Genomic DNA, 16612 nt, shown 5'->3' on the forward strand with positions numbered 1-16612 from the left:
TTTTATTGCCCAGCTATCTAAAATCAAAGAACCTTGCAATTATAATTATGCTAAAACTGATATGAATTGGGTAAATGCTATGCAAAAAGAATTAGATGCTTTAGAACAAAATCATACATGGATTTTAACTGCTTTGCCTCCTCACGTTAAACCTGTTGGGTGTAAGTGGGTGTACAGGATTAAATATAATGCAGATGGGAGCATAGACAGATATAAAGCAAGGCTCGTCGCCAAGGGGTACAACCAGTTGCTTGGTCTCGATTACAATCAGACTTTCTCTCCTGTTGCCAAGTTAGTAACAGTAAGAATTTTCTTAACTGTGGCAGCCGCATATTCTTGGCCAGTGAAGCAACTTGATATCAATAATGCTTATTTGCACGGGTCCATTGATGAAGATATCTACATGCAAGTTTCTCCTGGTTATGACAAAGCGGAGAAGGGCCAAGTTTGCAAATTGCAGCGATCACTTTATGGGTTGAAGCAAGCCGGCAGGCAATGGAATAAAGAATTGACAGTCAGTTTGATGACACAAGGTTTCAAACAATCTTCTTTCGATCATTGCTTGTTTACTAAGGGTCATGGCGGTTCTTTTATTGCTATCTTAGTTTATGTTGATGATTGTTTGATTACTAGTCCTTCGGCCACCTTAATTACTGATTTGCGGCATTTTTTGGATAAGAAATTCACTATTAAAGATCTCGGCGATGTTCAATATTTTTTGGGTATCGAGGTGGCACGTTTGGCATCAGGAATGTTGTTAACACAACATAAATTCATTACTGATATTATTCAGGATACGGGTTTGCAGGATGCCCGAATTACAGCTAGTTCGTATATTCAAGGCATTAAATTGAGTAAAGATATGGGACAGCCATTGCAAGATGCTGAGATTTACCGGAGACTCATTGGTCGGTTGCTTTATTTATCCATGACCAGGCCCGATATTAGTTATGCGGTTCAGCAACTTAGCCAATATATGCAGGTTCCACATACTATGCATCTAAAAGCTGCTCTCACCGTGGTGAAATATTTGAAGGGAACTAGTTACATGGGATTATTTTTACCAGCAACAAATGATTTGAAACTCCGAGCCTTTTGTGATGCTGACTGGGCATCTTGTGTTGATTCTCGTCGATCCGTTACCGGGTATTGTATTTTCTTAGGTACTTCATTGGTTTCCTGGAAGACTAAGAAACAGAATACAGTGAGTCGGTCTTCTGCTGAGTCGGAATATCGCGCCATGGCATCTACTGTGTGTGAGCTTCGGTGGTTATCTTCTCTTTTGACTGATTTTCATATTACTATTGTTCAACCGATACCGTTACATTGTGATAATAAGGCAGCCATACATATTGCTGCTAACCCAGTCTTTCATGAGAGGACAAAACACATTGACATTGATTGTCATGTGGTTGGTACTCAGCTGCAAGCAGGTTTCATTACCACTCCGTATCTTCCATCCTCCTTGCAGCTTGCCGACATGTTTATGAAACCTTTACCTTCTCATTCTTATTCTACATTTGTGTCCAAGCTTGGGTTGGTTGATTTCTCCCCAACACCAGCTTGAAGGGGGGTGTAAAGGAAATCAGTTAGTCAATTTTGTATCTTAACTAACCCGTTAGAATAGCTCTACATCTAACAAAATGTCAGCACACACTTCTTCAATTCTTGGACTGTGGCTAGCTCAGGTTTTCTTTTGTATATATGTACATCAACAGTAACGATTTAGATATACAAAAATGGATTGAGGTTGCACCTGTTTATGCACCTCCACCAACTAAATTCTTAATTTATTTTTATTTTGCTGGATTCTTCAATCCTTTTCAAAGTTCAATTTTTTGTGGAGGAATGCTTTCCCACTAAAGGATATTTATTTAAATCTCAAATAAAACTTTTATTTTTTATTTTTTATAAAATTAAACTTTTTAATCATTTTAGTAATTTTGATAGGTTATGTTTATTAATTTTAGTATAATTATATAATTATAATGATAAAAAATTAATTTTTAGTACAGTTTTAATTTAGTAATTATAATGATAAAAGATTGATTTTATATATAATTATATATTTAATAATTTTTTAATACGGTTTTAGTTTATTATAATTATATAATTATAATAATAATAAATTAATTTGTATAAATATATATTTAATAATTTAAGTCTATTAGATTTTTATTATTAAAATTAATAAATAGTATAAGTACTTAAAATTATACAATTCTAAATAATATAAATAGTTAAGATTATAGAAACTTAAAAATATAAATATAAGGATTAAAATAAATTTATTAACTTTATTTTTATAAAATTATTAAAGAGTTTAATTTTATAAAATATAAAAAATTTTAATTAAAATTATAAAAACTATCTAATTACTTTGAGTGACACATAAAGATCTAATAATAATTTTTTATTAAAACCATCTAAAAATCCTTTCAATGACATTTTCTATTGATAACATTTTCCATCAAAACCATCAATATATTGATGGTGACTTCACAGAACCGGCGTTTTCAGTGTTTATATATATTTTTTTATTATAAGTTTTTTGTCAGTACTAGACTGAAATAGTATAATTTTTTATTATTATAATTATATAATCGTATTAAATTAAAATGTGTTTAAAATTAATTTTATATAATTTAAATTTATTAGATTTTTTATTAAAATTAATAAATAATTAAAATTATACGAGTTAAATAATATAAATATTAATATTATATAAATATAAAAGTATAAATATGAAAATTAAAATAAATTTATTAACTTTATTTTTATAAAATAATTAAAAAGTTTAATTTTATAAAATACGAAAATATTTAATTGAGATTTAAATAAATAAAAATTATCTAATAAATGTTATTGATACATAAAAATTTAATAATAATTTTCCATTAAAATCATCCAGAAATCCTTAAGAACCGCCGATTCCATTGGCATTTTCTATTGACGGGACAATTTGTCTTATTTTATCATTAAAAACGCCAATTTCATTAACATTTTCCTAAGCATAATTTTTTTTATTTTAAAATAATAGATAATAGAACATTGCTACTGTGAACGCCAGTTACATTGGCGTTTTCAGTGTTTATCAAAAATATTAATTCAATTAGCGTTTTCTAACGCAAATATTAATTTTATAAATTATTTTGATTTTAAACTACTTTAATAAATAATTTTTTTAAAAATATTATTTTAATAATTATTCTTTTATAACAAAACTAAATCTGGAAAAAGAAAACTAATCTTTCTCTCCTCAAACAGAAGCTGAGAAAACAATTAACTTGGGCAAATCCTTGGGCATCGTTTTTTATGGTGAGAGCGACTCTTAATAGCCGATGTTACCACACATATAGCTAATGATATGAATCTTCGCAGAAGGGTTTAATAGGAGTGGGTTGTAGTTTGGATCAGCTTCTAGCATAAAAGCGGTCTGCCCGGTCGGAGTAAAGCTTGAATGTTTGTATCTCTGAATTTAGCGGAGGTGGCTAAGCTCAATATAGTAAGTGATTCTTCTTCAGCTTCTGAGAAGGAACTTGAATGCGTTTAAAATCCCTTGTGAAGAATTGAGCTTGGAAGCAGGTGTTTTGCTTTTCCTGCGTGTTGTTGTTGATCTTATTAAGTTGCCTTCTCTTGGGTTTACAGTGGTGGTTTGCTTTCTTGTGAGTTCATACAGATCTCAAATGGTGCTTTTCCTGAATAGAGTTCTAGTGCAACAAGTGCATACAACAACATTTGCTACACATCACAGTAAATAAGCTCAATAATAGAGTTCTAGTGCAACAAGTGCATACAACAACGTTTGCTACACATCACAGCAAGTGCACTTCCACAGTAGCAACACTGCAAGAGCAGCAACACTGCAAGAGCAGCAGTGCACTTATTGTGCAGCAAGTGCAACTGCTGTAGGATGTTAATTTTCTTTATAAAAGATAAAGCAAAAATTCAATGTAGGATGTTTACTATTATTTCATTTGTTTATTTTAATTTTGATTAATGTTACTTTATCCTTTGTTTAAGATCCTATTATTGCCTAACTAGTGGTTTGGATGAAGGGAACCTTTTTAATTAAATGGACAATTATTTTTGGGTGTGATGTTTAGTTTTTGAGTGGAAGATGGACTCGAGACTGATTGGTGAGCAACTGGTGTTAATTAGCTGATTATGGAGTATGGACTTAAGCATGTACTATTGTTACTGAGTGTAACTTAATGTGCACTTTGATATTTTAGGAAATTAAGTTTGAGCCCAGTGTAATGTGTGAACCAATTGACAAGAAATCAACAATTGGAGCTAGTCAGGTACATGTTTAGGTGGCAATTTTTTGTGTTTTAATTGGTCTACTTTTCTTATCTCAGCTTGAAGATGGAGATATTTTTTGAATATCTGTACAATTGCCAAGTATTCCTTTCTAGAGTCTTTTTTACCGGTTGATTTGATAATTCTAAATCTCTTATGCTCGAAACTTAATATGTTGTATTCTCTTATGTTCTTTTATTGATTAAGTGGCATAATTCAAAAATTAACCTATCCTCTTTGGCTAGATGTGGCAACCAAGTAAGACTGCAAATGAGAAAAATTATGCATATTTTTACTCTTTTCTTCCCCCTCCTTGTCCCCCTTTCTATAAATATAATGTCTTAAAATCAGCATTAACTCGTGCTTTGTAATATATTAAGATCATAACATTGTATCTTTTCATATCAGAAATGTTAGCTATATGATTTGCTAATTTCTAATTCCTTAGTTAGACATATATATGATTATATGATTGTATTGGAGTAACAAATAATAAAAGGAGTGGTGTTTGTTCAAATTTGTAGGTTGTTCACTTTCGGTCTCTGGAAAATCCCAAGGAAGATGATTTATTTATGTATGGAGTTGTGGGTTTCTGGAAGTGATTTGCAGCAATGCACTTGCTGCAAGTGCAGCAGCAAGCTGCACTAGCTGCCCAGCAGTGCACTTGACACCATCATGCTGCTGTGTTTGCAAATATTTTTGCACTTTAGTAATTGCTATAGAATTGCTCTATCTATGAGTATAAGCTTTTGTCTTGAAGGCTATTGTTATTATATCGAAGGGAGCCGACTACAGAAAGGAAGGTTATTGAAAATTGTAGATTTTGGTGGACTGTGTTTACATATCTAACAATATAGTTATTGCAGTCTTTATCATATGCTTGTGTTCTTTCTTCGGTTGTGCTTCATTTTCTTAATGGTTTATTAGATTTAAATTTTTTCTTTCGATATATAGTTCATTACGAGCAACTATAACTTTTCTTTTAATTTATTTTATCTCAATTTGAAAAATTTTAATTTTTACGTGTTATTGTATGAATAAAGTCAATCATATGCTCACCATTCATTTTGGATGTATAATTTGTTAGATTTTTGGAATGATTTTTATTTGTATATTTTTTGTTTTTGTATGTAGGTAGGCATCTTATTATTTGGAGGTCGGTATTCCGTGATTTTGTTTGAGGATAATTTACATATTGTTGTAATATATTGTATAATTACTTTATAAATTTTATAAATAAAAGTAATTTTATTATACATAATAATAATTTCTAATATAATAAATATATAAATATTTTGAATTGCATAAATATTTAACTAAAAAAATTAATATTGAGCTTGTCATCATTAGAAAAAATGTAACTAATTTAAATAATAACAATATTGAAAAATGATATCTTATAGTCAATTTTTTGGATGTAATTGCAAAAAATATATATTTTTTATTTTTAATTTGTAAAGGTATTACTATATGGTAGCAATTGAAGTTTCACCAATTAACGTAACATATTTTCTTTAAAACTCAATTGGATTAATCACTTTTTCTCGTTTCATAAGAATTTTGATGATGGAACTTATTGCACTGATATACGGCGAAATATTGTTGGTCACTATTTAATTTTAATGAAGGAATTTAATTTTTAGCAATAAAATTTCCGTTTGCTAAAATTTTTTTTTTAGTATTTAAGTGTTAATAATTTTATAATCAACAATTGATGAAAGATGTAATTAGGGACGTAAACAAATATGTATAGTTTATTCAAAGTTTTGATGAGCGCTTATATTAATTAAATGTGTAATAATTTTTATTAATCAAATTTAGTATACATATGTATGTAATAACTTTATTCTTAATAATAAAATATTTTCAAGTTATTATAATTAGAAATCTAATTCTAATAAAAAATTATATTAATTTTCTAAAGATTAATATTTTTATTTTATAGTACCATATTTTCTGTGAGTGCCAAATCTAAGATTTCAGTTATTTTTGTTGGCCATTCATATTAAAAATTAAAACAAGATTTCTTTACCTTAAGCAATATTTGCATAACAAGCCAACTCCTGTTTTGACATATAATTAATATCATAGTCCGAATATTGAGAGTCACGGCTAAATCTAAAAGCAACACAGTGAAAGTGTGATAGAAGAAGATGTTGATATAAGAAGAAGTACATCACAAGGATGCTCCACCACTCCTGGAAAAAAAGAGATGTGTGCGATTTAATTAAGCTATACAATTACTTTTTTAGATCAAGACATTTTGTTATCATAACTAATTATATAAGTTAAATTTTAGACGAATTTTTCATGATCACACAAACACAAACATTATAGTATTTTAGCCCAGTATAAAAATTTTATTATTAGTTGAAATCAGCATGAACATTCTTGAGAAAAGAAATGATGTATTCAAACATACTACTTTATGAATTAAAAAATTTTGAAGAAATTTATACATGCAAAATATTATTTATTGGACTCCTTGGATTGTATATTATTAGTCAAATTTAATGTTTTCATTCATCTGAAATATGAAACTAAATGTCACGTGCGATATATTATTTATTGGTAAATATCACTGAATTCAAAAGTGAGTATTTTCGTGACATATATGCTTTGTAAGTTTTTTATTTTGCAAATAAATTTTTAAAGCAAAATGAGGGCCAATGTACTAAAACATAAAGTAAGGCTAAAAGTCTCGAAGCGTTAGTAAGGCTAAAGAGGCTGAATAATCAGAAATTGCAAGTAAGATTATGAGTCTAAATACTTGAAAATTGCCAGTAAATACATGAGCCTGATACTCGAAAATTACCAGTAGGGTCACGAGTCTGAATATTTGGAATTGCCAATAAGGTTACAAGCTTAAATACTCGAAAATCGCCAGAAAGGCCACGAACCTGAATACTCGAAATTGCTAGGAGGGCTATAAGTCTGAATACTCATAAATCGCTAGTAGGCCACAAGCCTATTCGAGAGTCGCCAATAAGATCACGAGCCTGAATATTCAGAAAATTTCAGTAGGGCCATGAGCCTAAATACTAGAAAATCACCGATGAGGCCATGAGTCTAAAAACGTGAATCATAAATTTTTTGAATCAAACTGTTCTCCTTTAATTAAAAAAAAAACTCTTAATAAGAATTAAACCTACAACTACCACACACTCAATAACTTTTTTTAATTAGTTGAACCAATTCTTTCACAATAATAAACTTCTACTTAAAATATATATTACCCAATACGCTTTCTTAAATTATATCAATATAAAATAACTACCAACTCACTAAACGGTGCATGAAAAAATAAAAATTTATAATTTAAATAATTAATATTATTAATAATTTATTTTATTAATTAAATTAAATTATTAATTTACTTTAATTTTTTATTTTTTTAGATTTGAAAGTACATAAAAATTCATTATTCCATATAAATATAATAATATTTATTTTCATTTGTTATAATAAAATTTTAATTTAAAGTAAATATTTTATTTAAAGTTTAAACTTATTTTCTAAAATATTTAAACAAGTCAACAAAAGACAGCCACCTGTGGATATAATATTTAAACAAGTCACCAATTAATGGATTGATTTTCATTAATTGGTGGTGCTGAAATGTACAGCTGTAGTATCTTTTGTACACAAAATATGTGCAGCGTGAATCGCTACTTTACAAGTCAACAAAAGCCAGATACACGTGGATATAATCTTTTTTTGTTTTTTAAATTGTTACTCTTTCACAGCCGATCCATTGTAATTCGAAAGCGGACACTTGGCATCGTCTGCAACAGGCCAAAACCCGCCCTCCTCCCTTGTGCTATATAAACTCGCGAACACCTTACGTTACTCCAAAAAACAATCCATCAACCATGAGCAACTTCAACAATTTTCTCATTTCTATCATCCTCCTCTCCACCCTTTTCTTCACCTCCACTTATGGAGCTACCTTCACCATCCGCAATGACTGCTCTTATCCCGTTTGGGCTGCAGCCTCTCCCGGTGGTGGCCGTCGTCTAAATCAAGGCCAGACATGGAACCTTAATGTGCCTTCTGGCACGTCCATGGCTCGTATCTGGGGCCGGACAAACTGCAACTTTGATGGCAGTGGGAGGGGTCGTTGCCAAACTGGGGATTGTGGAGGAGTTCTAAATTGCCAAGCATGGGGTCAACCTCCTAATACTCTAGCTGAATATGCACTAAACCAATTCGGGAACTTGGATTTTTACGATATATCCCTCGTTGATGGGTTTAATATCCCTATGGAGTTTAGTCCAACTTCTGGTGCAATGGACAAGTGCCGTCCACTTTTCTGCACTGCAGATATTAATGGGCAATGCCCTGACCCGTTGAGGGCTCCTGGTGGATGTAACAACCCCTGCACTGTGTTTAAGACCAATGAATATTGTTGTACTCAAGGATATGGAACCTGTGGTCCAACCGAATACTCAAGGTTTTTCAAGAGCAGGTGTCCTGATGCGTATAGTTACCCTCAGGATGATCCTTCAAGCACGTTTACATGCCCTGGTGGGACAAACTACAGGGTTGTGTTTTGCCCTAGAAGATCTCCTCACTTCCCCTTGGAGATAGTTGGAGAAAAAATTGTTGAGCAGTAAAGGCATAGATACGCATGATCTGATGAATTCCCATGGGAGGCTTTTAAAGCTTCTGAAAAATAATTAAGGTGCTTCTGTCAGTGTGAGTTAATATGTATTGTAATATTAAGCTTGAAGAGACAAAGGAACAAAACAGACTTGTGTGTTTTGTTCTTAGGCCTTGTGCTATTGAGACGTTATGAAAAATAAATATATCTTTAATCAAATTTGACATGGATTTGGATAAGCAAAATATTATAATATTGATAAGGATAAGTTTATTTTATACTAAATATATACATTAAATCAATTTAAAATATTATAGCAAATCTCATTTATATCGGTGATTTATTATTAATTCGATATATTATATAGGTTGGTATAAGTAATAATTTATTATAGCAGATCTCATTTATAAAAATATATGGGTGATTTATTATTAATTCGATGTATTATATAGATCGGTGTAAATAATAATTTTTTTATTGACGAATAAGTCTAATCTGTTCCAAGTATATACATGCAGCGTAACTTTACACTTATATCCATATCCATTGAATATGCTTTCAACTTTATGCCAAACCTTTACTGTTTTTGGTCTCTATCAAACTTTGAAATCATAGTAGTATGTAATAAAGCCTTAAAAGAGAGAGACAGAGAGACTGAAAGGATTAGTTGATGCAGCTTCTCTGCGTTTCATGTCCTACACTTGCTAAAGTAAAACACTTGGCTCAATGGAGAAATTATGTGATATGGATACGATCACTTACATAAAAGGAAAAAATTAACATATATTCTTAATTTTTAAAACTCAATAATTAATTTCATTTTAACTATGTTTAACTGAAGGTCCATTTGTGCAATATTTTAAATATATTTTTCTTAAAATTAAAATAAAAATATTAAAATATTTAGTTTAAATATCAAGGAACATAAATGTTATAAATTTTGATATTATAGATAAAAAAATATTTATTCTTAAGAATAATTTACTCAACGAAAAATTATACGGCGAAAACTTTATTTTAACAGTCGTATTATAATAGATATTAAAATGTTAATTTTTTAAAAATAAAAGGATATATATATTTTTAATATAAGCGAGAGATGAAAAGTAATTTAACTTATATATGATGTCAAGTCAATTAAGAGTAGAGAAATTATTATGGACATGCAGGTACATGTACTCCCTCTAAGGAGGGGATCCATAATTTTAAGAAAAAATTGAATCTTTTTAGTAAATTTGTACGTATACGGGCACAACAAACAGTCACGCTTAACTCACCAGCTTGGAGTGGATGGAGTGTATAAAATTTGTATAAAGATTATGTTATTTTTATCTTAAATTGATATGGAATATAATATATTTTTTATTTTTAAAATTATATTAAAGTGTGATATATTTAGAGAAATCTAATATTATAGAGAGATTCTGATATTATATTAAATTTAGATCAGATCTAATTCACCCAAAAATTAATTTAAGAAGAAAAAGTGTTTAATATTTTTATAAGGGACATATTACCTCTATCCTAAATTGATATAAAATTGAATGCAAATTAAATTTTATAAAGCAATAACTACTTAATAGTAAATTTCATTAAAAAAATTAATTATTAGTTTTTTCTAAATGAAAAAAAAATTGCAATTACTTGCATGACCAATTTTGGTTTGTGAATTTATATCAAACTCTGACCTTGAATAATTTCATGGATTCTGAATGCCTAGATCCATAAATAGGATTGTAATTGAACCAAATCGAATCAAATTTTATAAAACTCAAACTCATTTATTAAAAGATATTGAAAGTTCAAATTCGAACTCAACTCAAACTTTAATATTTGACTCGAATTCAGCTCGAAAATTAAATATCATAATTGAGTTCGGTTTGAGTTTGACATGTAAAAAACCATAATAATGAGTTTAATTCAAATTCAAATTTAAAAAATTTAATTAAAAAATTTATTAACAAAATTAAAGCTCGAGCTTAAAAAGCTCAATTAAAAAATTCGTTAAAAATTATTATACTCATTCAATTTGTAATAAACTCATTTATTATTTAATCAATTAAATTTCTGTTTAAGTTAGAAATTCACTTATTAATAATATCATTTAACTTAAATTTAATTAATTTTAAAATTTAAATTAAAAAATTAAAAAAATTAATAAAATTAAATATAATTTAATTAAAATCTCTTGTAACTAAGATCTTAAATCTATTTATCTATCTCCATAAATTTTCGATGTAGCATGAGGAATCTCTGATGCAGTGTCTCTTAATAAGTTAAATATAATATTAAGTATAGTGAATAAACTGAAGTTGGCTTGTGGTTCAGTAGTTAATCAATAATTAAATATAATATTAAAAGTAGTTGGTGTACTTGCAATGGATAACGAGTTTGTGAGAGAAGTAATCGATTGATCTTTCATTAATTGGTGGTGCTGAAATGTACAGCTGTAGTATCTTTTGTATATAAAGTATGTACGGCGTGAATCGCTACTTTACGAGTCAACAAAAGCCAGCTACATGTGGATACAATCTTTTTTTTTTTGTTTTTTAAATTGTTACTCTTTCACAGCCGATCCATTGTAATTCGAAAGCGGACACTTGGCATCGTCTGCAACAGGCCAAAAGCCGGCCTCCTCCCTTGTGCTATATAAACCCACGAACACCTCACGTTACTACACAAAACAATCCATCAACCATGAGCAACTTCAATAGTTTTCTCATTTCTATGATCCTTCTCTCCTCCCTTTTCTTCACTTCCACTGATGGAGCTACGTTCAACATCCGCAATGACTGCCCTTACACTGTTTGGGCAGCAGCCTCTCCTGGTGGTGGCCGTCGCCTAGACCAAGGCCAGACATGGGACCTTAATGTGCCTGCTGGCACGTCCTTGGCTCGTATCTGGGGCCGGACAAACTGCAACTTTGATAGCAGTGGAATTGGTCATTGCGAAACTGGGGATTGTGGAGGACTCCTAAATTGCCTAGGATGGGGTAACGCTCCTAGTATTTTAGCTGAATATGCACTAAACCAATTCGGGAACTTGGATTCTTATGATATATCTCTCGTTGATGGGTTTAATATCCCCATAGAGTTTAGTCCAATTTCTGGTGGAGCCGTCCACTTCTCTGCACTGCTGACATTACCGAGCAATGCCCTAACCAGTTGAAGGCTCTTGGTGGGTGTAACAACCCCGGCACTGTGTTTAAGACCAATGGATTTTGTTGTACTGAAGGGTTCGGAACCTGTGGTCCAACCGAATACTCAAGGTTTTTCAAGAGCAGGTGCCCTGATGCGTATTCTTACCCTCAGGATGATCTTTCAAGCACATTTACATGCCCTGGTGGGACAAACTATAGGACTGTTTTTTGCCCTAAGGTCTGATGCATTACTATTTGAGGCTTTGAGAGCTTCCGAAAAATAATTATGGTGTATCTGTGTGTGTGGGTGAATGTGTATTGTAATAATAATCTTGAAGAGATGTATAATTAAAGAACAAAACACGAATTGTGTGTTTTTTTCTGAGGTCTTCTGCTGCAGAGATGTTATGGAAAATAAAAGCTATCTTTAAGTTTAATCACGCAGAAGTGGGTTTCATTTTGCAAGGCATTAATATTGATAAGCGCAGATATTTCGAATATGCATATGCTTTCAACTGGGTCTCTACGAAACTTCACAATGATGGAAAAGATTTATCTTTACTTGCTTCAAAGTCAAGATATAAATTTGAGTCTCGTATAATTTTTATCCTTTTGTTTTATATTCCGCAATTGGTAAAGCAAAATACTTTGCTTGATATTCAAATATGAATTAATGTAATAATTTATGTGAAAGAGTGAATTACTTGTTCGTCTCTGTAAAATTGCACATTCTTTTATTTTTTTAAAAAAAATTGTAATTTTCATTTTTTATAGAAAATAAGTAAAAATATAGAAATTGTGTTCACCTCTTATAATAAAAAGTGGTTTTCAAATTTAAAATATTGAATAATAATCATAATTAAAAATAAGTTATTTGAAATTTTTATTTAAAACTTAATTAGTTTTATTTTTAAAATTTTTTACAATGTACTAATAATTTATTTTATAATAATATAACTAATTTCAAATTTTTTAAAATAATTATTTAATTTTAATCATAAAAATATTATAATATTATAAAAAAGGTACTATTTTTCATTTTGAAAAACCACTAAAAAACTAAATTTTCAATAGGTGGGAAGTGGGGAAATAATAGAATTTTTTAAATATTCCTATTATTTGATAATTACAATATTTTTATTATTTAAATTTTTTAATTTAATTATACTAGTATTCTATCTAATTTTAAATTAATTGGGAATATCTTTTTAACATTTGAATTAATTATATTTAATTAAGTGAGTTTTTTATTTAAATTTAAACTTCATTTTTTATTATTTTTATTTTAAATTTAAATTATGAATTAAAAAAATTATTTTAATTAAATAAATTTCTTATTTTAACTTTAAATTTTAAATTTCATCATGGTTATAATTTTTATTATGGTTTTTAATTCAATTATAATTATAGCTTTGCGTTTAAAAATATTACAATTAGACTTATATATAAATTATTTTAATTAATTTTTTATTATAATTAAAATTGTTTAAAAAATTTAAAATCATCTAAAAAGGTGAAAACTATTAATTTATAAATAATTTGATATAAACTTAACCCTTTCTTTTGAAAAAAAAAAACTAGATGTTAATATTAAATTGAGTGATATTTATAATATCTAAAAATTAAAAATTTTTAATATATTAAATTTATAATTATTATTAAAATAATAAATTTAATAGCAGATAATTATTATTTATTTGAATGTGATTGAATTCTTTTATAGTAATTAGCAAAGTTTAATTATAATATATGAATGCTCCATGTCACTAAAATCACATCATACGATATTATTTATATCATAGAATAAAAGAAAATTAATGGATTGTAAAGTGTAATTTAAAAATGAAAACCTTTAATATTATAAAGGTGCTAAAATTTTATTTTTAAATTATTTTATTCAATAAAATATAATTAATTAAGAAATAATAAAAAAGTCAAGTGGGATAACAAGTGATAAATCTTATATTTTATGAAAATATTTGAATTATTTGGATCAATAGACCAAAATTAAGTTATATTTTTTAAATTTTTATGAATTTTATTATATATATTAATAAAATTTTTAAATTTAATTTTTATTAATATACTATTTATTAATTAATTTAAGGTGTGGTATTATAATCTCTATACATATTTATATTATATATTGAATTTCATAAAAATACATTGAATTTTATTTTAATTTAATAAAAAATAATATAAAAATAACCTATTTTTACTGTGAAAATAAAGTCGTAATATAATATGATTGTAATATTTTTTTTCTCTTGTATAAGATATATATATATATATATTAAAATTATGAAAAAATAATATAAACAATAATTTTATTAATATTAAATTATTTAATAGTAAGTGGTTCTTCTAATTATTTGTAATTATATTAAAAATTGTAATTAAATATAAAAAAATATAAAAAATAATAGTGTTAATAATATAAAATTATTAGATAATGTACTGATCTTTTAATTATAATAATTATATTTATATTTTAAAGTAAAAATAATTGTTATTATTAAAATTAATTTAAAATTAGTAAATAAGTATGCACATTTTAGGATATACATTAACAGTAAAAAAAATTAATTTTTGATAATTCGGATAATGACAAATTAATTTTTAATTAAGAATATTAATATATTAAAATAATTATATACAAGGTTTTATCATCTTTCTACCGTGATTAAACGCAAGAAGCAGCAAATTCTCAAGCTGAGAAATGGAAACAATGTGTGGATTGAAGATTCTAGTCAACTTAAAGAGCTTGCTAGCGGTTACTATCAGGAGCTGTATTCGAAAGATTTGGCGGTTGAGTACTGCAGCCATTTTGTTAGACCTGATGGGCCTGCTCTTTCTTCTTCTCAACGGTTGCTTCTGGATCGTCCTTTTTCTCATGATGAAGTATATGATGCTTTGCGCCTTATGTCTCCTTACAAGGCTCCAGGACCCGATGGTCTACAAGCAGTTTTCTTTCAGAAATCTTGGTCTGCGGTAGGTTCACAGGTTTCAGCGTTTATTATTGAGGTCTTGGGCGGGAGGGAGTTTCCAGAGGAAGTTAATGAAACAGTGCTGACTCTTATTCCTAAAATTGCTTGTCCAGAATTTATTTCTCAGTTCAGACCAATTAGCTTATGTAACGTGATCTATAAGCTTGTTACAAAAGTGTTGATTAACAGATTGAAAGATGTTTTGAGCTCTCTCATTGGATTGTAACAAAGTAGCTTCGTTCCTGGCCGACAAATTATTGATAACATTGTGGTGTTTCAAGAAGTTTTGCACACTATGAGAACGTCTAAGCGATCAGGGGGTTTTATGGCGATTAAAATTGATCTTGAAAAGGCTTATGATAGACTAGATTGGGATTTTATTCAGTGGGTACTAGGTTCTTACCACTTTTCCGATGCTTGGATTTCTAATATTATGAATTGTGTTAGAACATCTTCTATGTCAGTGTTATGGAATGGTGAGAAGTTAGAATCTTTTAAACCGACTCGTGGTGTGCGACAAGGCGATCCAATGTCTTCATATCTTTTTGTTATGTGTATTGAACAACTTTCGAGAATGTTTAAACAGCTTGTTCGTCAAGGCAGATGGAAGCCGATTCCTATCTCGAGTAATGGTCTGATGATTTCTCATCTTATGTTCGCAGATGATATGGTTTTGTTCGCAGAAGCTTCTGTGGAACAGTTGGATTTGATTTTATCATGTTTGGATGACTTTGCTAAGGCTTCCGTGCAGAAAGTGAATTTAGCTAAGTCTTCTCTTTATTTGTCGCCTTTTGTTGATAGTGATTTAGCGTCACTTTTGTCTTCAAGGTCAGGTATTCCTTTGACTGCTGATTTGGGAAAATACTTGGGTGTGCCATCTATTCATGGGAGGATTTCAGTCTCGACATATAGTAGTATTTTGGATAAAATGAGAGGCAGACTTGATGGCTGGAAGGCGAGAGCTTTATCAAAAGCTGGACGACTAACGTTAGTTCAATCAGTTCTTAATGCTATTCCTGTTTTTGTGATGCAGAGTGCTCTTTTACCGGTATCGCTTTGCAATGAAATAGAGAAAATATGCAGGAACTTTATTTGGCATGGGAAGGATATGAAGCCAGCTGTACATCTGATTAATTGGGATACAATGTCCTTGCCGAAGCGATTAGGTGGTCTTGGCATCAGAAATATGTGACAAATGAATCAGGCTCTATTAGGGAAGTTGTGTTGGCGAGCTTACAAGAATCCGCAAGCTTTGTGGGTTAGGTGCCTTTTCAATAAATATGAGTCGGGTTTTGTTCATTGGGAAGTCGCTAAGCGAGCTAATGGTTCAGTCAATTGGAAATCTTTTTGTTATGGTTTGGAGCTACTTCGAAAAGGGATAGTTGTAGATGTGAATAATGGGATGCACATTAGATTTTGGCTGGATGATTGGCTTCTGGTTGGGCCTCTTTGGAATTTTGCACTTAAACCGTTGATTGAGTTGAATATGCAGGTTTGTGTTCGATATTTCTGGGTTCCTAATGTAGGCTGGAATTGGGACATTTTAAATTCTCTTCTTCCTACTGATGTCCTTTTATATTT

The 16612-nt window shown here is 29.3% G+C and overlaps 1 protein-coding gene and 1 pseudogene across 1 annotated transcript; both read left to right on the plus strand.

The window, feature by feature from the left end:
• The first annotated feature begins 8165 nt into the window (after positions 1 to 8165).
• LOC110621752 (protein P21) lies at positions 8166 to 9082 on the plus strand. Its single transcript, XM_021766040.2, has one exon. The coding sequence runs from the start codon at positions 8175 to 8177 to the stop codon at positions 8916 to 8918; it is 744 nt and encodes a 247-aa protein (XP_021621732.1). The 5' UTR covers positions 8166 to 8174; the 3' UTR covers positions 8919 to 9082.
• A 2520-nt stretch (positions 9083 to 11602) lies between these two features.
• Positions 11603 to 15257, plus strand: LOC110609223 (annotated as a pseudogene).
• The last annotated feature ends 1355 nt before the right edge of the window (positions 15258 to 16612 follow it).

The sequence above is a fragment of the Manihot esculenta genome, chromosome 1, assembly GCF_001659605.2.
Source record: "Manihot esculenta cultivar AM560-2 chromosome 1, M.esculenta_v8, whole genome shotgun sequence".
Classification (NCBI taxonomy): domain Eukaryota; kingdom Viridiplantae; phylum Streptophyta; class Magnoliopsida; order Malpighiales; family Euphorbiaceae; genus Manihot; species Manihot esculenta.